Genomic DNA, 27444 nt, shown 5'->3' with positions numbered 1-27444 from the left:
TGTTTGGTGTGTCTCCCAGGTGGCTTGTGGCAAACTTTAAACAACACTTTTTATGGATATCTTTAAGAAATGGCTTTCTTCTTGCCACTCTTCCATAAAGGCCAGATTTGTGCAATATACAACTGATTGTTGTCCTATGGACAGAGTCTCCCACCTCAGCTGTAGATCTCTGCAGTTCATCCAGAGTGATCATGGGCCTCTTGGCTGCATCTCTGATCAGTCTTCTCTTGTATGAGCTGAACGTTTAGAGGGACGGCCAGGTCTTGGTAGATTTGCAGTGGTCTGATACTCCTTCCATTTCAATATTATCGCTTGCACAGTGCTCCTTGGGATGTTTAAAGCTTGGGAAATCTTTTTGTATCCAAATCCAGCTTTAAACTTCTTCACAACAGTATCTCGGACCTGCCTGGTGTGTTCCTTGTTCTTCATGATGCTCTCTGCGCTTTTAACGGACCTCTGAGACTATCACAGTGCAGGTGCATTTATACGGAGACTTGATTACACACAGGTGGATTGTATTTATCATCATTAGTCATTTAGGTCAACATTGGATCATTCAGAGATCCTCACTGAACTTCTGGAGAGAGTTTGCTGCACTGAAAGTAAAGGGGCTGAATAATTTTGCACGCCCAATTTTTCAGTTTTTGATTTGTTAAATTTTTTGAAATATCTCAATAAATGTCGTTCCACTTCATGATTGTGTCCCACTTGTTGTTGATTCTTCACAAAAAATACAGTTTTATATCTTTATGTTTGAAGCCTGAAATGTGTCAAAAGGGCGCAAAATTCAAGGGGCCGAATACTTTCGCAAGGCACTGTACATGTACATACTACCTCAATAAGCCTGACTAACTGGTGTCTGTATATAGCCTCTCTACTCTTATTTCAAATGTCTTTTTACTGTTGTTTTATTTCTTTACTTAGCTACACACACACACACACATTTTCTTCGCACTATTAGTTAGAGCCTGTAACTGTAAGTAAGTATTCCACTGTAAGGTCAGTGTTGTATTCGGCGCAAACGACAAATAAACTTTGATTTGATGTGCTGTTCCACACTACCACCAGGGGGAGACAACGTCTAGTCAGACATTATTGAGCTATAATCTCCCCTTTCTGCCGAACTGTGAACTTGTTCACTTCCCTTCATGGATTTGGAAGGAAATTACTGCAATATGGAACCTCCCTCTAACCCATGTTTACACCAATCCAATGCTGTCCATTGTATGGGGAGTAGTGAACTGGTGCACACTTCAGGAGGAAGGAGATGACAGGATGGATCAGTCCAAAATCATTTTGTCATATCTCGCAGATCTCAGAAGAGAACTCATGTCAATATTTGTCCATGTCACACATTAGTTGTGTTGAGCAGCTACATGCCTCAATCGCAAACGAATGGGAGGTGAAATAACGGTCTTACTCCCTGATTATACTTCCTGATCATATTAAGGTCAAGAAATTTGACGGTGTTCTTTTATCTCCAATGTGCGTGTGTTTTTACTATCCTTATGGGGACCAGAAGTCTTCACAAGGATAGTAAAACAAGGAACATTTTGCCAGTCCCCACAATAAAAAAATGACTATTTTAGGCTTAGAGGTTAGGTTTAGGGTTACAATTAGGGTTAAGGTCAGGGGTTAGGGAAAATAAGATTTTGAATGGGAATCAATTGTTTGGTCCCCAAAGGAGAGTAAAACAAACGTGTGTGTTATGTGGTCGAACCAGCAAAGAGTGCAGTGTGTGCTTACAGGCTTCTTGTCCTCAACCTCTCGGATGCTGAGATTCTCCAGTGGAATGATCCCTCTGGGCTCTTTGTCCTATAGGACAGAAACATGGAAGTTAAGATGAACCTGTTAAGGACTGCTGTGGGACATGGCTTAAAATACAGACAGCAAAATGTGGTGTTACTAAAGGGATATTACACTACAAAATGTGGTGTTACTAAAGGGATATTACACTACAAAATGTGGTGTTACTAAAGGGATATTACACTACAAAATGTGGTGTTACTAAAGGGATATTACACTACAAAATGTGGTGTTACTAAAGGGATATTGCACTACAAAATGTGGTGTTACTAAAGGAATATTACACTACATAATGTGGTGTTACTAAAGGGATATTACACTACAAAATGTGGGGTAACTAAAGGGATATTACACTACAAAATGTGGTGTTACTAAAGGAATATTACACTACAAAATGTGGTGTTACTAAAGGGATATTACACTACAAAATGTGGTGTTACTAAAGGGATATTACACTACAAAATGTGGGGGTAACTAAAGGGATATTACACTACAAAATGTGGGGGTAACTAAAGGGATATATTACACTACAAAATGTGGTGTTACTAAAGGGATATTACACTACAAAATGTGGTGTTACTAAAGGGATATTACACTACAAAATGTGGGGGTACTAAAGGCATATTACACTACAAAATGTGGTGTTACTAAAGGCATATTACACAACAAAATGTGGGGGTAACTAAAGGGATATTACACTACAAAATGTGGTGGTTACTAAAGGGATATTACACTACAAAATGTGGTGTTACTAAAGGCATATTACACTACAAAATGTGGTGTTACTAAAGGCATATTTCACTACAAAATGTGGGGGTAACTAAAGGGATATTACACTACAAAATGTGGGGGTAACTAAAGGCATATTACACTACAAAATGTGGTGTTACTAAAGGGATATTACACTACAAAATGTGGTGGTTACTAAAGGGATATTACACTACAAAATGTGGTGTTACTAAAGGGATATTACACTACAAAATGTGGTGGTTACTAAAGGCATATTACACTACAAAATGTGGTGTTACTAAAGGGATATTACACTACAAAATGTGGTGTTACTAAAGGGATATTACACTACAAAATGTGGTGTTACTAAAGGGATATTACACTACAAAATGTGGTGTTACTAAAGGGATATTGCACTACAAAATGTGGTGTTACTAAAGGAATATTACACTACAAAATGTGGTGTTACTAAAGGGATATTACACTACAAAATGTGGTGTTACTAAAGGGATATTACACTACAAAATGTGGTGTTACTAAAGGGATATTACACTACAAAATGTGGTGGTTACTAAAGGGATATTACACTACAAAATGTGGGGGTAACTAAAGGGATATTACACTACAAAATGTGGGGGTAACTAAAGGGATATTACACTACAAAATGTGGTGTTACTAAAGGGATATTACACTACAAAATGTGGGGGTAACTAAAGGGATATTACACTACAAAATGTGGTGGTTATTAAAGACATATTACACTCCATAATGTGGCGTTACTAAAGGGATATTACACTACAAAATGTGGTGTTACTAAAGGGATATTACACTACAAAATGTGGTGGTTACTAAAGGGATATTACACTACAAAATGTGGGGGTAACTAAAGGGATATTACACTACAAAATGTGGGGGTAACTAAAGGGATATTACACTACAAAATGTGGTGTTACTAAAGGGATATTACACTACAAAATGTGGGGGTAACTAAAGGGATATTACACTACAAAATGTGGTGGTTATTAAAGGCATATTACACTCCATAATGTGGCGTTACTAAAGGGATATTACACTCCATAATGTGGCGTTACTAAAGGGATATTACACTACAAAATGTGGTGTTACTAAAGGGATATTACACTATATTATATTTTATTGTGAATGGAATATCCCTGTTAATGACATTACTCTGAATAATTTTTATACATTTACATCATTACGTCATTTAACAGACACTCTTATCCAGAGTGGGTTACAGGAGCAATTAGGGTTAAGTGCCTTGCTCAAGGGCACATCTACAGATTTTTAAAATAGTTGGCTCGGGGCTTCGAACCAGCAACGTTTCGGTTACTGGCACAACGTTCTTAACCGCTAGGCTACCTGCCACCGATGAATACACAGTAGAGCAGTGAACGAGTACACAAACAGAACAGGTTGCAGTGTGACAATCAGTTGAAACTCGCAACTGTAATATCCATCATAATAGCCATGTATTTATGTGTGCCTGTTGCAGACGTTAAAGATACATTGAATTGAACATGATAACCGATGGCTTCCAGTTCCAGTCCAGTACTTACAGTGGTGTACTCAAAGTTGTACTTACAGTGGTGTACTCAAAGTAATACAGACAGTTGTACTTACAGTGGTGTACTCAAAGTAATACAGACAGTTGTAAGTGGTGTACTCAAAGTACAGACAGTTGTACTTACAGTGGTGTACTCAAAGTAATACAGACAGTTGTACTTACAGTGGTGTACTCAAAGTAATACAGACAGTTGTACTTACAGTGGTGTACTCAAAGTAATACAGACAGTTGTACTTACAGTGGTGTACAGTGGTGTACTCAAAGTACTCAAAGTAATACAGACAGTTGTACTTACAGTGGTGTACTCAAAGTAATACAGACAGTTGTACTTACAGTGGTGTACAGTGGTGTACAAAGTAATACAGACAGTTGTACTTACAGTGGTGTACTCAAAGTAATACAGACAGTTGTACTTACAGTGGTGTACTCAAAGTAATACAGACAGTTGTACTTACAGTGGTGTACTCAAAGTAATACAGACAGTTGTACTTACAGTGGTGTACTCAAAGTAATACAGACAGTTGTACTTACAGTGGTGTACTCAAAGTAATACAGACAGTTGTACTTACAGTGGTGTACTCAAAGTAATACAGACAGTTGTACTTACAGTGGTGTACTCAAAGTAATACAGACAGTTGTACTTACAGTGGTGTACTCAAAGTAATACAGACAGTTGTACTTACAGTGGTGTACTCAAAGTAATACAGACAGTTGTACTTACAGTGGTGTACTCAAAGTAATACAGACAGTTGTACTTACAGTGTGTGATGTACTCAAAGTAATACAGACAGTTGTACTTACAGTGGTGTACTCAAAGTAATACAGACAGTTGTACTTACAGTGGTGTACTCAAAGTAATACAGACAGTTGTACTTACAGTGATGTACTGGTGTACAAAGTAATACAGACAGTTGTACTTACAGTGGTGTACAGACAGTTGTACAAAGTAATACAGACAGTTGTACCTACAGTGATGTACTCAAAGTAATACAGACAGTTGTACTTACAGTGGTGTACTCAAAGTAATACAGACAGTTGTACCTACAGTGATGTACTCAAAGTAATACAGACAGTTGTACTTACAGTGGTGTACTCAAAGTAATACAGACAGTTGTACTTACAGTGGTGTACTCAAAGTAATACAGACAGTTGTACTTACAGTGGTGTACTCAAAGTAATACAGACAGTTGTCCGTGAGAATGAACCATCTTCTCTTCCAGGTCTTGACGCGTCCCCCTGAGGAATAGAGAGACTGTGTTAGCCAGACTCAGGGGGAGAGAGAAAGAGAGGGATGGGCACCGGACGCGGAGGACAGAGCAGCAGACAGGCAGACAGACAGACGCATGGATAGACAGACAGGCAGATAACAGGTATAGAACTACAACTCCCATCTCCCTACATTCCCATCAAGCACCACACAGTACCATGCTCCTCCAGCAACCCACACCATAGCATCTAGACAACCAGTTATTCTACTCTACATGAGAGAGAAGCATGAGCTTACAGAGGAGTTCTGTTGACTAAACTGGGCTTTGATAAGACCAAGGTATTCTGTAATCGCCTTTTTACACTGTAATCGCCTTTAGCCTGTTGGCTCCGATATGTTCTTTTCACATTTTCCTTTCAGAACAGTTCCAGCAACTATGGTGGATGCATAACCGGGCCATCTCAGTACTGCTTGGTTCGGCTCAGCTCTGTAGTGAAAAGCCCTTAGCCTTATAGATTAGACAGAACCGTATATCATGTTTAATACCGTCTGAAACCTGAATGCTCATTTTAACTGTCCCACCTCTCCTCTGTAGGTCCTCAATATAGCTGACTCAGGACTTAGTCTCTCTCAGAGTAGACAACCTCTAAAGGAGATCACCAGCCTCTCAGAGTAGACAGCCTCTAAAGGAGATCACCAGCCTCTCAGAGTAGACAACCTCTAAAGGAGATCACCAGCCTCTCAGAGTAGACAACCTCTAAAGGAGATCACCAGCCTCTCAGAGTAGACAACCTCTAAAGGAGATCACCAGCCTCTCAGAGTAGACAACCTCTAAAGGAGATCACCAGCCTCTCAGAGTAGACAACCTCTAAAGGAGATCACCAGCCTCTCAGAGTAGACAACCTCTAAAGGAGATCACCAGCCTCTCAGAGTAGACAACCTCTAAAGGTGATCAACAGCCTCTCAGAGTAGACAACCTCTAAAGGAGATCACCAGCCTCTCAGAGTAGACAACCTCTAAAGGAGATCACCAGCCTCTCAGAGTAGACAACCTCTAAAGGAGATCACCAGCCTCTCAGAGTAGACAACCTCTAAAGGAGATCACCAGCCTCTCAGAGTAGACAACCTCTAAAGGAGATCACCAGCCTCTCAGAGTAGACAACCTCTAAAGGTGATCAACAGCCTCTCAGAGTAGACAACCTCTAAAGGAGATCACCAGCCTCTCAGAGTAGACAACCTCTAAAGGTGATCAACAGCCTCCCAGAGTAGACAACTTCTAAAGGAGATCAATAGCTGGGATATAAAACCAAACACTTGTTAAAGTTTAGACCTCCAAGAGTTAATGAGATCCTACTATGGGGAATGTCAAATAGTACTACTAACAATTGGCTCAAATCTCTCTTTCACACCCGGCGGGGTGTCTCTGGTTAACTCAGCAGCTCAGTGATCTGAGGCAGACCCCCGACCGCACCGCCACTCCCACTTCCTGTTAGGGAGAAACCTGATCAGAGCAGCAGATGGCAGCTAGCTCACGCTGGGAGGAAGAGATGCCAATAAACAGTGTCTGGGGGGACTGGAGCTAACCTGGAGATATGCTAGTAGGCTACTCACTCTATAGGCATCTCTGGCTGGAACTTTCTGTCGTTGGCCGTATTCACAGTGATATATGATATAAACACCAGTCAATTTACTTTCTGAAGACACCTTTCTGTCCAATTAGGTCATTTCTGGACAATATTTCTGTCTGTTTAAGGGACCCCTTTTGCCTCCTCTAAGTCTAAATACCCTCCATCAAAACTAAATGGTATAGATACAACGTGTACATGGACACACACCTACATGCTCCAGCAGAAAACACCATATATACCATTTTTGATTAAAGACAAATCAATATGATGACATAAATGCTTGTCTGGCTGTTCAATGTCTGGCTGTTCAGTGTCTGGCTGTTCAGTGTCTGGCTGTTCAATGTCTGGCTGTTCAATGTCTGGCTGTTCAATGTCTGGCTGTTCAATGTCTGGCTGTTCAATGTCTGGCTGTTCAGTGTCTGGCTGTTCAGTGTCTGGCTGTTCAATGTCTGGCTGTTCAGTGTCTGGCTGTTCAATGTCTGGCTGTTCAATGTCTGGCTGTTCAGTGTCTGGCTGTTCAGTGTCTGGCTGTTCAGTGTCTGGCTGTTCAGTGTCTGGCTGTTCAGTGTCTGGCTGTTCAGTGTCTGGCTGTTCAGTGTCTGGCTGTTCAGTGTCTGGCTGTTCAGTGTCTGGCTGTTCAATGTCTGGCTGTTCAATGTCTGGCTGTTCAATGTCTGGCTGTTCAATGTCTGGCTGTTCAATGTCTGGCTGTTCAATGTCTGGCTGTTCAATGTCTGGCTCTACTGAAAGTGCCAAGGTCGTTGAACTGTTACACCACCACCAACGTTAGTATGAAGACACTAAACAGACACACTAAGAAAAGCCATCTACCAAGACAGAAGAGCAGTGTTGTGGACACCATCTAACAGAAGTGTTGATCACAACAGGCCAGGAAAGACACACTTGTATTGATCATATAGCAGCGATGCTAATGTATATGATCAGCTATCACACTACAGAGGTCATGAGAGGGCACTTAAACAATCGCCGTCCCGATATCCACATACCAGCACACTTCTTAGTATGAAACAATGGAGGCTGCTGATGGGAGGAAGGCTCATAATAATGTCTGGAATGGAGCCAATGGAATGGCATCAAACACATGGAAACCATGGAAACCGTGTGTTTGGTGTATTTCATACCATTCCACTCATTCCGCTCCAGCCATTACCACGAGCCTGTCCTCCCCAGTTAAGGTGCTACCAACCTCCTGTGGTATTGGGCAGGTATTCTAAGTAGTGGGCTAGTGTGGACATTGGAACATGACCACAAACACGTTCTCCTTGCTGCCATTTTGTCACTGTGTTATCGTCATCTTGTCCTCAGAACGTGACATATGAATGTTGAAACGACACTTGACAGACAGACTCATGTAGAGACAAATGGCAGAATCTCACAGCTGATGATATGACAGTTGATTGGCTTGGAGGAGATTGTGATTGATTGATGATTGGTTGACCACTTCAGTTCCTGTCAGTCACTCAGAGAGCGAGGACCCTGGCAAAAAATGTCCCAGACAAGGCGGCTTTGCCCGAGGAGATTTTGTTGGTTGGTGCAGGCAGGTCAGGAGGTGCCGGGCTGGGGAGGAGTGGAGGAGGAGCGATCGCCCATGCACAGGGGGGTCAGAACAGGGAAGGTTAGGAGGGACCTGGGTCATGTTTAGTAATGAGAGAATGTTTTGAAATGGAGGGAAACAGTGAGGTACTGTAACAGCTGAATTTGTTCAATAAGAAAGCAGAGTTTTGTTTTGCCATGCTGTGCCCCACTGAACATGACCCAGGACATGTTCAGCACTGGTCTCTTTTCACCACCAGCTTCACGTCACATAAAATACATTTTATAATTGTATCATACTGTGATTAACAGGGGCAACTTGGTTGTCAAAAGGACTTTTAAATTGATGAGGAAGACCTCAGGATTTACATGTCAAGTAAAATGTGGTTTCCTTGGTCCTATCAGATGATTCAATCTCTATTCCTAAACACACTAGCTAATATGTAGCCTATATTCTAAACACTAATTATGTAGTGCACTTATGCATTGTTCCATAGATAGTCCCAGTTGGTCCCCACTCCCCTCCTAACCTCCCCTTCTCAACACACATCCCCCATTCTCCATTCTCCCCACCCCCACCTCACTGTAGTCCAGTCCAGCACCACACCAGACCAGACCTGGGATCACAGTAGCTGTTTTCTTTCAAATACTTTGAGCAGTTGAGTGATCCTGCCTGGAGGGTTTTGTACTTTTGGTTCCATTGTGCCAGGTGCCAGGCAAGCTCAATCAAGAGCTGCTGAAGTATTTGGAAGAAAACAAATGTTATTTGAACCCATGTCTGCACCAGACCAAAGCCACACCAGCCCAGGCCAAAGCCAGACCGGGCCAAAGCCAGACCGGGCCAAAGCCAGACCATCACCCTTCAGGTCATTAACAGCATGACGGAGAGAGCAGAGCTGGAACCAGTTGGTGTAGCTGCAGTATTCCCCTCATATGATCCCATTAAAGAGATATCAACAGCAGACATTGTTCTTGTCAGCCAGAACTTCTGATTTAATATTCACAATCTAAAATGCTGGTCAATTTTCAATATGTTCCTAAATGGTAGCTAATTGGTTGCTAATTGAAAAGGACGTATATTCGTAGATCTGTCTTCAAACCCTTTGTCGTGCTCTCTCTGGAAAGAGGAATACTGCAGCCCGCCAAAACACGGAGACTGAAAAGGTAAATCACCACAGCATCACAGAGAGGTCAAACTCTTCACTACAAAACAGAATGGCCACCATGTTGTTCCCCGAGCGGCCTAACCAGGCAAAGCACCTAGCAACCGCCCGGCGACCAATACAGAGAGAGAGAGAGAAGCACGTGGACAAACCACCAGCTCAATGGAAGACCAACAAACATACAAACATACAAGTAATAGTAGATTCAGTCGATGATGGCGGAACAAGGAAACCCAACAGCAACAAAATCCAAAAATAACACAAAACGTTCAAAGTGTAGAAGGGAAATAAATGAAGGAGAACGGAAGCAATGGAGGACCACCGAAAGCACCGGAGAGCTGAGAAGATGGACTAGTTTTGGGGAAGAGCAGATGTACATACCTCCTGAGGAAAGACAACAGCCAAAATCATGGAGCAAACAAACAAACGAGGAAGAAAAAGAAAACAAAAATCAAATTAAATGATAAAAAAAATCATAGCACCACTTCTTGCTCATCTGATTGGAGGAGTGGCTCGATGCACTGGTTTACAATGTTGGCACTCGGAGGAACAGCCCTTCAAATAGGCATTTTGATATTTAAATTCATCAGGTTACATGGTAATATTATCAGATTTGATGAAAACTGATCAGTTTAATTTAGATTAATGATAGGCTATTTCTCAATATAAAGCTCTGGGTTAAGAGGAGTTATCCTGCAGTACATTAACAACCACCAGAGAGGCTTCTGCTCACCCCAAATCATTTGAGTTCAATGCATTGTTACACTGGTGACAACTTGTGTAAAGCAACGCATTGCACAGCACCTCCTCTAGGGTCCCAGTTCTTTCAGGCCAATTATTTCATCTTCCACCCAAATTAGTAGAACCTGAATGTCAATATTCACAGTTATGTATCACTGGAGTGTGATTGGAGACTTCTTCATCTTACTGGAAGGGTAGGAAAGACTCACACTGATTAAGGGTTTCAATTCAAGTTCAGGGTCCTATTCATTAGGCACCAAATGGGAGAAAATGGAACGTAACAGCGAGGCACTACCTGGACTTGTCCAATAAGAAACGCATATGTTCATTTTCCGTTGCAAAACATTTTGTACCTAATGAACATGGCCCAGATCATTGTGAATTTATATCAGAGTCATTGTGAATTCATCTAAACAGAGGCTGCGTAAGATCCACTGGGAAGCAGACAGGGTGGAGAATTAGGAAGTCCCTACGTCTCGGTTAGATGACAGGACATAATGTGGTTCTCTTTGCTGGAAGACCGATCATTGGGATCCTGGAAGAGTCATTGTAACATTAGAGGGGAAGGAAGCGTTGTCGTCATGTGTTCACTGGTTTATACTCCACTGTAAAGGTTGTCCCTCTATGTACAGAATGTGCATCCGTCCGTCTGTCTGTGTATCATGTGTAGGTATGAGTGTGTGTGCGTCTGTGTGTGAGTGAGTGTATGAATATGCCTAGTCGTGCATTATTAAAAGCCCTCCACATGTGGTAGTCTGATCTCAGGGCCTCATCCATAATGCATTGGGGGTGGGCAGGGGCCCCTCAAATACTGTATATGGACTGAACACACAATCACACACACACACACACACACACACACACACACACACACACACACACACACACACACACACACACACACACACACACACACACACACACACACACACAGTCTGATCAAGATGGGCCCATTGGTCAGTACGTAGACCTCTGTATCAGTCTGATAGAATCCATCACACCTTCCTTACCATGGTAGACAGTCATAAACACAGTCATCGATGGGCAGAGTAATATTGGAGAGGCTTGGAGAGGATACAGACCTTTGGGATTTCAACATTAGTTTAATGCATTAACGTTATTTAAATGTTCTTAAGGTTATTTCAGCGTCTGGTCCCGCTCACCCAGTTTAAGCAGCCAGCCCTCCCGGTCTGGGTTAAAGAAGGTGTGTGTGAGATCGTTCCCGTCGTCCTCAGGGATTTTGAAGGGCTCGTTCTTGATGCTGTCATACAGGTTCTGTGTGGAGGAGAGAATAACACTAGGACTTGAGGACAGAGAGAGACAGAGAGACGGAGAGGAAGGTAGAGGACCCCTGGGGCAGGGGGATGGACAGAGAGACGGAGAGGAAGGTAGAGGACCCCTGGGGCAGGGGGATGGACAGAGAGACAGAGAGGAAGGTAGAGGACCCTGGGGCAGGGGGATGGACAGAGACACAGAGACAGAGAGGAAGGTAGAGGACCCTGGGGCAGGGGGATGGACAGAGAGACAGAGAGGAAGGTAGAGGACCCTGGGGCAGGGGGATGGACAGAGAGACAGAGAGACAGAGAGGAAGGTAGAGGACCCTGGGGCAGGGGGATGGACAGAGAGACAGAGAGGAAGGTAGAGGACCCATGGGGCAGGGGAGATGGACCCCTGGGGCAGGGGATGACAGAGAGACAGAGAGGAAGGTAGAGGACCCTGGGGCAGGGGGATGGACAGAGAGACAGAGAGGAAGGTAGAGGACCCTGGGGCAGGGGGATGGACAGAGAGACAGAGAGACAGAGAGGAAGGTAGAGGACCCTGGGGCAGGGGGGGGATGGACAGAGAGACAGAGAGACAGAGGAAGGTAGAGGACCCTGGGGCAGGGGGATGGACAGAGAGACAGAGAGGAAGGTAGAGGACCCTGGGGCAGGGGGATGGACAGAGAGACAGAGAGGAAGGTAGAGGACCCCTGGGGCAGGGGGATGGACAGAGAGACAGAGAGAGGAAGGTAGAGGGCCCCTGGGGCAGGGGGATGGACAGAGAGACAGAGAGACAGAGAGGAAGGTAGAGGACCCTGGGGCAGGGGGATGGACAGAGAGACGGGGCAGATGGAAGGACAGAGAGGAAGGTAGAGGACCCTGGGGCAGGGGGATGGACAGAGAGACAGAGAGGAAGGTAGAGGACCCCTGGGGCAGGGGGATGGACAGAGAGACAGAGAGGAAGGTAGAGGACCCCTGGGGCAGGGGGACAGATGGACAGAGACGGAGAGGAAGGTAGAGGACCCCTGGGGCAGGGGGATGGACAGAGACAGAGAGAGGAAGGTAGAGGACCCTGGGGCAGGGGGATGGACAGAGAGACAGAGAGGAGAGGAAGGTAGAGGACCCCTGGGGCAGGGGGATGGACAGAGAGACAGAGAGGAAGGTAGAGGACCCCTGGGGCAGGGGATGGACAGAGAGGAGAGGGAAGGTAGAGGACCCTGGGGCAGGGGGATGGACAGAGAGACAGAGAGGAAGGTAGAGGACCCTGGGGCAGGGGGGGGATGGACAGAGAGACAGAGAGGAAGGTAGAGGACCCTGGGGCATGGGATGGACAGAGAGGAAGGTGAGGACCCCTGGGGCAGGGAGATGGACAGAGACAGAGAGGAAGGTAGAGGACCCCTGGGGCAGGGAGATGGACAGAGAGACAGAGAGGAAGGTAGAGGACCACTGGGGCAGGGGGATGGACAGAGAGACAGAGAGGAAGGTAGAGGACCCCTGGGGCAGGGGGATCTGATGGAATCAGCAGTGAGATGGAGGGATGGACAGAGAGATGGAGGGGCCTCGTTGATGTCTCTGTTCACACACACCCTGAGCAGGTCCTCTGGAAGGTCTCCTCCATCGTTGATTCCTCTGTTCATGGAGATGAAACGCTCCACGGCCGGCTTGTCCTTCACGTTGGGGTTGTGGAGGCTGGTGTTCAGCATGATGATGGCAAACGACAGGATGTAACAGGTGTCTGGAGAAAAACACACACACACACACACACACACACACACACACACACACACACACACACACACACACACACACACACACACACACACAGACACACACAAGCATTCAGGCACACACACAGGCACACACACACACACACACACACACACATTTGAAAATTGGGAGCCCAACATTGTTATACAGATAGATGCCTGGACACAGTCCCAGAAACAAACAGTACTGTCTCCATTACAACCAAAACACTGTTATTGGACACGGGAATATAGGAGTGGATTTTTGATTTTTTTCACCACACAGCCGACACACAATTTATACCGGAGTGATTGATGGTCAGCTGCAGTGCTCGCAAATATAAAGTGTTACCACGACAACTTCGGAATAAAGATTCTCCGGGACAATAGGATCAAAACATGTAAATGACTGGAGCTTAAAGGACAGGGGACTAGATTCAGAGAGAGAGACCCTGTTAAGGAAGAGAGTGAGCTGGACCGGCATGAAAGACTGTGTTGGTCGCTCAGTCTGTGTGTGTCGCTCAGTTTGTGTGTGTCGCTAAGTGTGTGTGTGTCGCTAAGTGTGTGTGTGTCGCTCAGTGTGTGTGTGTCGCTCAGTGTGTGTGTGTCGCTCAGTGTGTGTGTGTCGCTCAGTGTGTGTGTGTCGCTCAGTGTGTGTGTGTGTGTGTGTCAGTGTCGCTCAGTGTGTGTGTGTCGCTCAGTGTGTGTGTGTTGCTCAGTGTGTGTGTGTCGCTCTCAGTGTGTGTGTGTGTCGCTCAGTTTGTGTGTGTTGCTCAGTGTGTGTGTGTGACTCTCAGTGTGTGGGTGTGTGTGTCTTTGTGCATGCATGTGTGTATGTCTGTGCGGTGTGTGCATACATGTGTGTGTGGTGTGTGCATACATGTGTGTGTGTGTGTGTGTGTGTGTATGCAGGCGTGTGCAGAGAGACAATGTGGTCAGAGGCTGGCTGACACAGCAGTAGCACTTTCCATTATCTGTCCTGTTTGTCTCAGAGAGAGAAGACCATGAATTATTCACATCCATCTGAGTCCATGTAACAAGCAGCCGTCTGCCATGGACACAATGTCCCTGTGAACACACCAAACACCCTTCCAGTAAACACCCCACCAGGCCTGGGTTCACACACCCCACCAGGCCTGGGTTCACACACCCCACCAGGCCTGGGTTCACACACCGCACCAGGCCTGGGTTCACACACCGCACCAGGCCTGGGTTCACACACCCCACCAGGCCTGGGTTCACACACCGCACCAGGCCTGGGTTCACACACCGCACCAGGCCTGGGTTCACACACCGCACCAGGCCTGGGTTCACACACCCCACCAGGCCTGGGTTCACATACCCCAACAGGCCTGGGTTCACATACTGCACCAGGCCTGGGTTCACATAACGCACCAGGCCTGGGTTCACATAACGCACCAGGCCTGGGTTCACATGCTATTAGAAATCTTTCAAATACTTTTAGTGTTTGCTTTTGTCTGTCTAGAGTACCCGGTGGGAGGGGTTTGGAGTATTGGGACTATTCTATTGGTCCATTAAGCCAGGCAAGCTCAATCAAGCGCAGATGAACTATTTTCAATGACTTTGAATAGTATTTGAACCCAGGTCTGTGCTTCACCATGCCTGCTAAATGCAGCAGGAATAATACTCCTAGAATGGCATTTCTATTATTGTACCTGTACACTGAAGAATGACTGGATTACCCCTTCACTTGTCCATCACCATGACAGGCGGTGGCCCTAGCTGTAACAATGCTTTAGTGTAAATCTCCTTGACCCTTCACTACATGCCTGGTACTGAGGTCCAAGCCTGTGGTCCTACCTGTGGACTGGAAGACGCCAGGGTTACACTGGCAGTATCTCTGGGCGAAAGCCTCCATCATGCGGTCGATCTTCTGGGCCTCGCCAGGCAGCCGGAAGCTCCACAGGAACTGTCTGTTAGGGGAGGAGAAAGAGAGGTCAGTCAGCAATACCATCTATCAACTACTAACTTTGGCTAAATACCAAATGGCACTCTATTTCCTACGTAGTGCACTTCTTTTGACCAAGAGGGTGATACACATATCTAGACGACTAAAAGCCTTTGTTATCTACTGATGAGGGTGTGAAAGTGGGACCATTGTTTCTCATGTAAAGTAGGTAAGCCTTGTCTGAGCCAGAACAACTCCTGTTTGCCTTCTCTAACTTAGTGAAATGCACTGACTGGAGGTCTCTTTATCTAACTTAGTGAAATGCACTGACTGGAGGTCTCTTTATCTAACTTAGTGAAATGCACTGACTGGAGGTCTCTTTATCTAACTTAGTGAAATGCACTGACTGGAGGTCTCTGGAGGTCTCTTTATCTAACTTAGTGAAATGCACTGACTGGAGGTCTCTTTATCTAACTTAGTGAAATGCACTGACTGGAGGTCTCTTTATCTAACTTAGTGAAATGCACTGACTGGAGGTCTCTTTATCTAACTTAGTGAAATGCACTGACTGGAGGTCTCTTTATCACTGACTGGAGGTCTCTTTATCTAAAATGCACTGACTGGGTCACTGTGAAATGCTGACTGTCTCTTTATCTAACTTAGTGAAATGCACTGACTGGAGGTCTGGAGGTCTTTTATCTAACTTAGTGAAATCACTGACTGGAGGTCTCTTTATCTAACTTAGTGAAATGCACTGACTGGAGGTCTCTTTATCTAACTTAGTGAAATGCACTGACTGGAGGTCTCTTTATCTAACTTAGTGAAATGCACTGACTGGAGGTCTGGAGGTCTTTTTATCTAACTTAGTGAAATGCACTGACTGGAGACTGTCTCTTTATCTAACTTAGTGAAATGCACTGACTGGAGGTCTCTTTATCTAACTTAGTGAAATGCACTGACTGGAGGTCTCTTTATCTAACTTAGTGAAATGCACTGACTGGAGGTCTCTTTATCTAACTTAGTGAAATGCACTGACTGGAGGTCTCTTTATCTAACTTAGTGAAATGCACTGACTGGAGGTCTCTTTATCTAACTTAGTGAAATGCACTGACTGGAGGTCTCTTTATCTAACTTAGTGAAATTTATCTAACTTAGCACTGACTGGAGGTCTCTTTCTATCTGGAGGTCTCTTTATCTAACTTAGTGAAATGCACTGACTGGAGGTCTCTTTATCTAACTTAGTGAAATGCACTGACTGGAGGTCTCTTTATCTAACTTAGTGAAATGCACTGACTGGAGGTCTCTTTATCTAACTTAGTGAAATGCACTGACTGGAGGTCTCTTTATCTAACTTAGTGAAATGCACTGACTGGAGGTCTCTTTATCTAACTTAGTGAAATGCACTGACTGGAGGTCTCTTTATCTAACTTAGTGAAATGCACTGACTGGAGGTCTCTTTATCTAACTTAGTGAAATGCACTGACTGGAGGTCTCTTTATCTAACTTAGTGAAATGCACTGACTGGAGGTCTCTTTATCTAACTTAGTGAAATGCACTGACTGGAGGTCTCTTTATCTAACTTAGTGAAATGCACTGACTGGAGGTCTCTTTATCTAACTTAGTGAAATGCACTGACTGGAGGTCTCTTTATCTAACTTAGTGAAATGCACTGACTGGAGGTCTCTTTATCTAACTTAGTGAAATGCACTGACTGGAGGTCTCTTTATCTAACTTAGTGAAATGCACTGACTGGAGGTCTCTTTATCTAACTTAGTGAAATGCACTGACTGGAGTCTCTTTATCTAACTTAGTGAAATGCACTGACTGGAGGTCTCTTTATCTAACTTAGTGAAATGCACTGACTGGAGGTCTCTTTATCTAACTTAGTGAAATGCTGACTGGAGGTCTCTTTATCTAACTTAGTGAAATGCACTGACTGGAGGTCTCTTTATCTAACTTAGTGAAATGCACTGACTGGAGGTCTCTTTATCTAACTTAGTGAAATGCACTGACTGGAGGTCTCTTTATCTAACTTAGTGAAATGCACTGACTGGAGGTCTCTTTATCTAACTTAGTGAAATGCACTGACTGGAGGTCTCTTTATCTAACTTAGTGAAATGCACTGACTGGAGGTCTCTTTATCTAACTTAGTGAAATGCACTGACTGGAGGTCTCTTTATCTAACTTAGTGAAATGCACTGACTGGAGGTCTCTTTATCTAACTTAGTGAAATGCACTGACTGGAGGTCTCTTTATCTAACTTAGTGAAATGCACTGACTGGAGGTCTCTTTATCTAACTTAGTGAAATGCACTGACTGGAGGTCTCTTTATCTAACTTAGTGAAATGCACTGACTGGAGGTCTCTTTATCTAACTTAGTGAAATGCACTGACTGGAGGTCTCTTTATCTAACTTAGTGAAATGCACTGACTGGAGGTCTCTTTATCTAACTTAGTGAAATGCACTGACTGGAGGTCTCTTTATCTAACTTAGTGAAAATGCACTGACTGGAGGTCTCTTTATCTAACTTAGTGAAATGCACTGACTGGAGGTCTCTTTATCTAACTTAGTGAAATGCACTGACTGGAGGTCTCTTTATCTAACTTAGTGAAATGCACTGACTGGAGGTCTCTTTATCTAACTTAGTGAAATGCACTGACTGGAGGTCTCTTTATCTAACTTAGTGAAATGCACTGACTGGAAGTCTCTAATCTAACTTAGTGAAATGCACTGACTGGAGGTCTCTTTATCTAACTTAGTGAAATGCACTGACTGGAGGTCTCTTTATCTAACTTAGTGAAATGCACTGACTGGAGGTCTCTTTATCTAACTTAGTGAAATGCACTGACTGGAGGTCTCTTTATCTAACTTAGTGAAATGCACTGACTGGAGGTCTCTGGAGGTCTCTTTATCTAACTTAGTGAAATGCACTGACTGGAGGTCTCTTTATCTAACTTAGTGAAATGCACTGACTGGAGGTCTCTTTATCTAACTTAGTGAAATGCACTGACTGGAGGTCTCTTTATCTAACTTAGTGAAATGCACTGACTGGAGGTCTCTTTATCTAACTTAGTGAAATGCACTGACTGGAGGTTGCTATGGTCAAGAGTTTCTGCTAAATGACCAACATGTAAACGGTCAAAAGTAGTGCACTCTATAGGGAATTAGGCTGCCACATCTGGGACAGATGCTAACTTGTTGTAGCCATACTAATTTAGCCCTGCAGTTCTCTTCTGTCTTGGTAGATGTGTTTTTTTTAACGTGTCTTCATTTTAACATTGGTGGGGGTGTTCCAGCTCAACTACTATCTAATAGCTATTCTGTGAAGTGCTGTATTACAGTGTGTCTGGGCTGGTATCAGTGTGTCAGGAAGTAAGTAGCCTTCCACAAGTCTTGGCTAATACTGGAACAGCTCATAGAAGCAGGAGTCTATCTCCTGTTTCTGTAGACTGAAGCAGGTGTATAGGTACACTCACTGGAAAAGATCAGAGTCTACTTCCTGTTTCTGTAGACTGAAGCAGGTGTATAGGTACACTCACTGGAAAAGATCAGAGTCTACTTCCTGTTTCTGTAGACTGAAGCAGGTGTATAGGTACACTCCCTGGAAAAGATCAGAGTCTACTTCCTGTTTCTGTAGAGAGGCAGCTTGATGTACAGGTACACCCCATAGACAGGAGGATAGTCTACTTCCTGTTTCTGTAGAGAGGCAGCTTGATGTACAGGTACACCCCATAGACAGGAGGATAGTCTACTTCCTGTTTCTGTAGAGAGGCAGCTTGATGTACAGGTACACCCCATAGACAGGAGGATAGTCTACTTCCTGTTTCTGTAGAGAGGCAGCTTGATGTACAGGTACACCCCATAGACAGGAGGATAGTCTACTTCCTGTTTCTGTAGAGAGGCAGCTTGATGTACAGGTACACCCCATAGACAGGAGGATAGTCTACTTCCTGTTTCTGTAGAGAGGCAGCTTGATGTACAGGTACACCCCATAGACAGGAGGATAGTCTACTTCCTGTTTCTGTAGAGAGGCAGCTTGATGTACAGGTACACCCCATAGACAGATTGTGGACTACAGATAGATGATTGTGGACTACAGGAAAAGGAGGGCCGAGCATGCCCCCATTCTCATCGACGGGGCTGTAGTGGAGCAGGTTGAGACCTTCAAGTTCCTTGGTGTCTACGTCAACAAACTAGAATGGTCCAAACACACCAAGACAGTCGTGAAGAGGGCACGACAAAGCCTATTCCCCCTCAGGAAACTAAAAAGATTTAGCATGGGTCCTGAGATCCTAAAATGGTTCTACAGCTGCAACATCGAGAGCATTGCATCACTGCCTGGTACGGCAATTGCTCAGCCTCTGACCGCCAGGCACTACAGAGGGTAGTGCGTACGACCCAGTACATCACTGGGGCAAAGCTGCCTGCCATCCAGGACCTCTACACCAGGCGGTGTCAGAGGAAGGCCCTAAAAATTATCAAAGACTCCAGCCACAGACTGTTCTCTCTACTACCGCATGGCAAGCGGTACCGGAGTGCCAAGTCTAGGACAAAAAGGCTTCTCAACAGTTTTTACCCCCAAGCCATAAGACTCCTGAACAGGTAATCAAATGGCTACCCGGACTATTTGTATTGTGTGCCCCCCCAACCCCCCTTTTACACTACTGCTACTCTCTGTTTATCATATATGCATAGTCACTTTAACTATACAATTATGTACATACTACCTCAATTGGCCCGACCAACCAGTGCCCTCGCTCATTGGCTAACCGGGATATCTGCATTGTGTCCCGCCACCCACCACCCCCTCTTTTACGCTACTGCTACTCTCTGTTTATCATACATGCATAGTCACTTTAACCATACCTACATGTACATACTACCTCAATCAGCCTGACTAACCGGTGTCTGTATGTAGCCTCGATACTTTTATAGCCTCGCTACTTTTACAGCCTCACTACTGTATATAGCCTCTACTGTTATTTTTCACTGTCTTTTTTACTGTTATTTTTATTTCTTTACCTACCTATTGTTCATCTAGTACCTTTTTGGCACTATTGGTTAGAGCCTGTGAGTAAGCATTTCACTGTAAGGTTTTATTCGGCGCACGAGACAAATAAACTTTGATTTGATTTGTAGAGTGAAGCAGTCTGATGTACAGGATGCTAGTCTATTTCCTGTTTCAGTAGTAAGGCTGTTTGATGTAGAGGTACACCTCCTAGACAGGATGCTAGTCTATATCCTGATTCAGTAGTAAGGCTGTTTGATGTAGAGGTACACCTCCTAGACAGGATGCTAAGTCTATATCCTGTTTCAGTAGTAAGGCTGTTTGATGTAGAGGTACACCTCCTAGACAGGATGCTAAGTCTATATCCTGTTTCAGTAGTAAGGCTGTTTGATGTAGAGGTACACCTCCTAGACAGGATGCTAGTCTATATCCTGTTTCAGTAGTAAGGCTGTTTGATGTAGAGGTACACCTCCTAGACAGGATGCTAGTCTATATCCTGTTTCAGTAGTAAGGCTGTTTGATGTAGAGGTACACCTCCTAGGCAGGATGCTAGTCTATATCCTGTTTCAGTAGTAAGGCTGTTTGATGTAGAGGTACACCTCCTAGACAGGATGCTAGTCTATATCCTGTTTCAGTAGTAAGGCTGTTTGATGTAGAGGTACACCTCCTAGACAGGATGCTAGTCTATATCCTGTTTCAGTAGTAAGGCTGTTTGATGTAGAGGTACACCTCCTAGACAGGATGCTAGTCTATATCCTGTTTCAGTAGTAAGGATGTTTGATGTAGAGGTACACCTCCTAGACAGGATGCTAGTCTATCTCAAGACCTCACAAGTGTGTGCTGTTGTATTGTGAATATTGTCATTCATAAAAAAACATATGGTCCCTATAGGAGCTGTGCCTGTGTGAGATGATTTAATGGAAGAGAGAGATATAAACTGATTAAAGGTTTGGCAGTGACACAATAACCCAAATATCTAATGATTAATAGCAACGTTACTGTAGGACAATGCTATATCAGGAGGATAATGACAACGTTAGGTAACTATAGGACAATTCTATATCAGGAGGATAATGACAACGTTAGGTAAGTATAGGACAATTCTATATCAGGAGGATAATGACAACGTTAGGTAAGTATAGGACAATTCTATATCAGGAGGATAATGACAACGTTAGGTAACTATATGACAATTCTATATCAGGAGGATAATGACAACGTTAGGTAACTATAGGACAATTCTATATCAGGAGGATAATGACAACGTTAGGTAACTATAGGACAATTCTATATCAGGAGGATAATGACAACGTTAGGTAACTATAGGACAGTGCTATATCAGGAGGATAATGACAATGTTAGGTAACTATAGGACAATGCTATATCAGGATGATAATGACAACGTTAGGTAACTATAGGACAGTGCTATATCAGGAGGATAATGACAACGTTAGGTAACTATAGGACAATTCTATATCAGGAGGAGGTTTTGATAGAAGTCTGTGCTTTGGCTCTCTGGAGAGTCAGAGATGTTTCGAGTGTGTGTGTGTGTGTGTGTGATTTGTAGAAGCAATTTGTACGGGGGGGGTTGGTTATAAAGCCCCACTGGGAGGCTCTTACCTCAGGGCCTGGATGGTTGTAAAGCCCCACTGGGAGGCTCTTATCAGGGCCTGGATGGTTGTAAAGCCCCACTGGGAGGCTCTTACCTCAGGGCCTGGATGGTTGTAAAGCCCCACTGGGAGGCTCTTACCTCAGGGCCTGGATGGTTATAAAGCCCCACTGGGAGGCTCTTACCTCAGGGCCTGGATGGTTATAAAGCCCCACTGGGAGGCTCTTACCTCAGGGCCTGGATGTTATAAAGCCCCACTGGGAGGCTCTAACCTCAGGGCCTGGATGGTTATAAAGCCCCACTGGGAGGCTCTTACCTCAGGGCCTGGATGGTTATAAAGCCCCACTGGGAGGCTCTTACCTCAGGGCCTGGATGGTTATAAAGCCCCACTGGGAGGCTCTTACCTCAGGGCCTGGACCAGGTTCAAGTCGGTGAATTCATGGAGCTCCACAAAGTCATGGAGGACCTGGAGGTTAAACTCATCTCTGTAGGGAAAATAATAGAATTTGTTTAGTAACGATTTTCTGAAATCATTGTTAAATTATTTGAGTGTAGAGACACAGACACAAAAAATGACAAACACACAGACATTTAGACACACGGCCAGACACACAAATGCTCGTACACACACACGTATGTATATGCTCACACAATCAATAAAAACTGGGGGAGGGACACACACACACGGTGACACCTCTAGCATGACATCACTCTTCTTGACATCTGTGGCCTTTGGAGTTAGTGATACTCCCCCTGAGATAGACAGGAGGCCTCCCAGGACCAATCCCTGACAGGGTCAAAACCAGCTCTGCCCTGGGGGATTCCTGACCAATCAGGGAGAGCACACACACAGTCTGCCCCTCCCCCACTGGAATCAGAAATCTCTTTATACCAATTGGACAGAGCAGAGCATCCATGACGATATCTGGGTGGTGTTCATGACCTAATAAACACAACTCAGCTCTCCATTTCCTGGTCTGGCTGGTCGACTAGCCGACTACACCCAGGCTGTAGCACTATAAGTTAGGCAATGCACCCAGGTAATAACACACACAACGCACATACATTGGGTGTTGCCTGTTATATGGCTTTGAATTAATATAAAAGATGGTATTTCTTCAGGAGAGACTCAACTTTTACAGTTTTTTTCAGCTTCAGCCAACATTCCAGGATTTTTAGGTACTTAACATTATTTAGAATGGATGAAGTGGAAATCAAAGTCAGACAGACTGTGAAGGAATCAACGTCTCTGTTTTGAGGTCTGAGGATCTAGATGTGGATCTAATAAAGGGCGTTGGGGGGGAAGGGGAAAGGGGGGAAAGGGCCGTTGGGGGAAAGGGCCGTTGGGGGAAAGGGGAAAAGGCCGTGGGGGAAAGGGAAAGGGCCGTTGGGGGAAAAGGGCATTGGGGGAAAAGGGCCTAGGGGGAAAAGCCCCCTGGGGGGAAAATTGGGGGAAAATTTGCTTGGAGGGTTAAAAGCCGTTGGGGGGGGAAAAGGGCCGTTGGGGGAAAGGAAAAGGGGCCGTTGATGTAAAAGGCCGTTGGGGGAAAGGACAAACCGTTGGGGGAAAGGGGAAAGGGCCGTTGGGGGAAAGGGGAAAGGGCCGTTGGGGGAAAGGGAAAATGCTCGTTGGGGGAAAGGGCCGTTGGGGGGTTATGGGCCGTTGGGGGGAAAAAGGGCCGTTGGGGAAAGGGAAAAGGGCCGTTACCTCAGGGAAAGGGGAAAGGGCCGTTAGGGGAAAGACATCCGTTGGGGGAAAAAAGGGGCTTGGGGGAAAAAGGGCCTTTGGGGGAAAGGGCCGTTGGGGGAAAAAAGGGCCCACTGAGGGGAAAGGCCTCCCAGGGCCATTGGGGGAAAGGGGAAAGGGCCGTTGGGGGAAAAAACCACTTGGGGCTCTGCCTCTGGGCCTGTTGGGGGAAAAGGGCCGTTGGGGGAAAAGGCTCTTACCTTGGGGGGAAAAGGGCCGTTCAAGGAAAAGGGCCGTTGGGGGGGAAAAGAATCAAAAAGGGGAATAAAGGGCCGTTGGGGGAAAGGGAAAGGGCCGTTGGGGGGAAAGGGCCGTTGGGGGAAAAAAGGGCCGTTGAAAAAAGGGCCGTTCAAAAGGGCCGTTGGAGGGGAAAAGGGCCGTTGGGGGAAAAAGGCATTTTGGGGAAAGGGGAAAACACAGACATTGGGGGAAAGGGAAAAGGGCCGTTGGGGGAAAGGGGAAAGGGCCGTTGGGGGGGGAAAGGGCACACACGGCCGTTACATGAAAGGGGCTTGCCTGTTAAAAGGGCGTTGAAACCGTTAGGGGAAAGGGGAAGGGCTTGGGGGAAAGGGGTCTGTGGCCTTTGGGGTTTTTGGGAAAGGGCCGTAGGGGGAAAACATTCCAGGGAAAGGCCTTGGGGGAAAGGGGCCGGAAAAAGGGCCGTTGGGGGAAAAGGGTCAAAAAGGCTCTGTTGGGGGAAAGGGGAAAAGAGGTCAGGAAAGGGGAAAAGGCCGTTGGGGGAAAGGGGAAAGGGCCGTTGGGGGAAAGGGGAAAAGGCCTGTTGGGGGAAAGGGGAAAGGACCGTTGGGGGAAAAGGGCCGTTGGGGGAAAAGGGGCCGTTGGGGGAAAAGGGGCCGTTGGGGGAAAGGGGAAAGGGCATTGGGGGAAAGGGAAAGGGCATTGGGGGAAAGTGGAAAGGGTTGGGGGAAAAGGGTCCGTTGGGGGAAAAGGCCGTTGGGGGAAAGGGCCGTAGGGGGGGAAAGGGCCATTGGGGGAAAAGGGCCATTGGGGGAAAGGGACGGGGAAAGGGCCGTTGGGGGAAAGGGGAAAAGGGCCATTGGGGGGGGAAAAGGGCCGTTGGGGGAAAAGGGCCGTTGGGGGAAAAAGGGCCGTTGGGGGAAAAGGGCCGTTGGGGGAAAAGGGGGGGAAAGGGCATTGGGGGAAGGGGAAAGGGCATTGGGGGAAAGTGGAAAGGGAATTGGGGGAAAAGGGCCGTTGAGGGTAAAAGGCCGTTGGGGGAAAGGGCCGTTGGGGGAAAAGGGCCATTGGGGGGGGAAAAGGGCCGTTGGGGGAAAGGGGAAAGGGCCGTTGGGGGAAAGGGGAAGGGCCGTTGGGGGAAAGAGCCGTTGGGGGAAAGGGCCGTTGGGGGAAAGGGGGGAAAAGGGCCGTTGGGGGAAAAGGGCCGTTGGGGGAAAAGGGCCGTTGGGGGAAAAGGGCCGTTGGGGGAAAAGGGGGCCGTTGGGGGAAAGGAAAGGGCCGTTGGGGGAAAGGGCATTGGGGGGAAAAGGGCCGTTGGGGGAAAAGGGCATTGGGGGAAAAGGCATTGGGGGAAGGGGAAAGGGCATTGGGGGAAGGGGAAAGGGCATTGGGGGAAAGGGGAAAGGGCCATTGGGGGAAAGGGGATGTGCCTAACCTGACAGAGGAAAGTATGTGATCTGGAAATGGGACATCTTTGACAGGAAAGAAGTGACGTCCTTCTGAACCACACAACACACACAGAAACACAAACATGACAAACACACACACACACACCCCCTCCCCCTGACACAACCACATAAAGAGACGTAGCATGCATCTTGCCCCCACTGACCTCTCCCCAAGGTAGTCTCCGATGGCGGTCTTGTTTAGCCCCTCCCCCTTGTACAGGAACTGGGCGATGTCAGAGCTGGTGTGCTTAAGCAGGTCGTTCTCAATCAGGAACTTAATCCCCTGAGAAAATACAACATATATCCCGTGTCAGACCCTCGTTACAACGGGGGCATTCCAGGTCGTATTGTTTGTAGCCGTGCGGCACATATCAAAAGATTGAAATCATATTTTAGCTAAATCAGGGGTGATCCCGACCGAGACTCAAACACGGGTACGATCCATACCATAATGTCAAGAGGATGGAACCTCCTGATTGATGAGGTTGCTAGGCGTTTGGTTAAGGTCACTACAATTGTTATTGTGGTTCCTGAAACGTCAAACGCTTCTCCACACATTGTCAGATCTGAGAGTTGGCTCAGTGGTAATGCAAAAAACCCACAACCTGGAACAGCACAACTATATCAAACCCACAGGACACATTCAGAATGTCTATTTCCCTTCAATTCAACTCTGAACCTGGAAACCAGTTGCATTGCCTTGTTTCCTTGTTCCCCTCTAACCAGAGACTGATTTAGACCTGGAACACCAGGTGGGTGGAATAATGATCAGTTAGAACAGAACCAGCAGGATCCGGACCTCGTAGGGTCAGATGTGAATAACCCTGGGCTGGGATTCCCAAATGCATCGTAGCACTAAGATCATCTTTCGTGCATTTAGTTTCAATAGAATGAAAATGATGTTGGTGCTGCGATGCTTTTGGGAAACCAGCCCTGTTCTATTTGATACTCACCTTTTTAGGGTCCATGTTGAATTTCTTTCGGCCCATGGCCACTTGTTTGTTCCTCTGCATGTTTTTCCTGCAACATTAAATCAAATAGAATCAAATTAAATTGTATTTGTCACATACACGGAACCAACAACGCAAAGTAAGAAAATATTTGCTAAATAAACTAAAGTAAAAGAAAAAGTAACACAATAAATAACAATAAGGAGGCTATATACAGGGGGTACCGGTACTGAGTCAATGTGAGGGGGTACCGGTACTGAGTCAATGTGAGGGGGTACCGGTACTGAGTCAATGTGAGGGGGTACCGGTACTGAGTCAATGTGAGGGGGTACCGGTACTGAGTCAATGTGAGGGGGTACTGGTACTGAGTCAATGTGAGGGGGTACTGGTACTGAGTCAATGTGAGGGGGTACCGGTACTGAGTCAATGTGAGGGGGTACCGGTACTGAGTCAATGTGAGGGGGTACTGGTACTGAGTCAATGTGAGGGGGTACTGGTACTGAGTCAATGTGAGGGGGTACTGGTACTGAGTCAATGTGAGGGGGTACCGGTACTGAGTCAATGTGAGGGGGTACCGGTACTGAGTCAATGTGAGGGGGTACAGGTACTGAGTCAATGTGAGGGGTACCGGTACTGAGTCAATGTGAGGGGGTACAGGTACTGAGTCAATGTGAGGGGGTACAGGTACTGAGTCAATGTGAGGGGGTACCGGTACTGAGTCAACTGAGTCAATGTGAGGGGGTACAGGTACTGAGTCAATGTGAGGGGGTACCGGTACTGAGTCAATGTGAGGGGGTACCGGTACTGAGTCAATGTGAGGGGGTACCGGTACTGAGTCAATGTGAGGGGGTACCGGTGACAATGTGAGTCAATGTGAGGGGGTACATGTACTGAGTCAATGTGAGGGGGGGTACCGGTACTGAGTCAATGTGAGGGGGTACCGGTACTGAGTCAATGTGAGGGGGTACCGGTACTGAGTCAATGTGAGGGGGTACCGGTACTGAGTCAATGTGAGGGGGTACCGGTACTGAGTCAATGTGAGGGGGTACAGGTACTGAGTCAATGTGAGGGGGTACAGGTACTGAGTCAATGTGAGGGGGTACAGGTACTGAGTCAATGTGAGGGGGTACAGGTACTGAGTCAATGTGAGGGGGTACAG

The 27444-nt window shown here is 45.9% G+C and overlaps 1 protein-coding gene and 2 long non-coding RNA genes across 5 annotated transcripts in view; 2 read left to right on the top strand and 1 right to left on the bottom strand.

Moving 5' to 3' along the window:
- Positions 1-27444, bottom strand: part of cyth1a (cytohesin 1a) — a 122700-nt gene that overhangs the window by 6785 nt on the left and 88471 nt on the right. For 2 of the 3 annotated variants that reach the window (XM_042317877.1, XM_042317876.1), the window contains exons 4-11: positions 26289-26355; positions 25500-25618; positions 22347-22427; positions 15238-15350; positions 13258-13406; positions 11575-11687; positions 5280-5358; positions 1747-1815 (exon numbers count right to left, since the gene is read on the bottom strand). In XM_042317877.1, the coding sequence (XP_042173811.1) occupies positions 1747-1815; positions 5280-5358; positions 11575-11687; positions 13258-13406; positions 15238-15350; positions 22347-22427; positions 25500-25618; positions 26289-26355 (790 nt within the window). The remainder of the gene's footprint in view (positions 1-1746; positions 1816-5279; positions 5359-11574; positions 11688-13257; positions 13407-15237; positions 15351-22346; positions 22428-25499; positions 25619-26288; positions 26356-27444) is intronic. The other variant, XM_042317875.1, reaches the window with a different exon arrangement.
- On the top strand, positions 15652-16104 carry LOC121845823. The gene is made up of 3 exons (XR_006082796.1): positions 15652-15699; positions 15748-15899; positions 16052-16104. It is a non-coding gene; the product is annotated as an uncharacterized LOC121845823 (long non-coding RNA).
- LOC121845824 lies at positions 16223-18400 on the top strand. The gene is made up of 3 exons (XR_006082797.1): positions 16223-16442; positions 16511-16624; positions 18228-18400. It is a non-coding gene; the product is annotated as an uncharacterized LOC121845824 (long non-coding RNA).

The sequence above is a fragment of the Oncorhynchus tshawytscha genome, unplaced genomic scaffold (genome assembly GCF_018296145.1).
Source record: "Oncorhynchus tshawytscha isolate Ot180627B unplaced genomic scaffold, Otsh_v2.0 Un_contig_5665_pilon_pilon, whole genome shotgun sequence".
Classification (NCBI taxonomy): Eukaryota; Metazoa; Chordata; class Actinopteri; order Salmoniformes; family Salmonidae; genus Oncorhynchus; species Oncorhynchus tshawytscha.
This window is presented reverse-complemented; position numbering and strand designations above follow the sequence as displayed.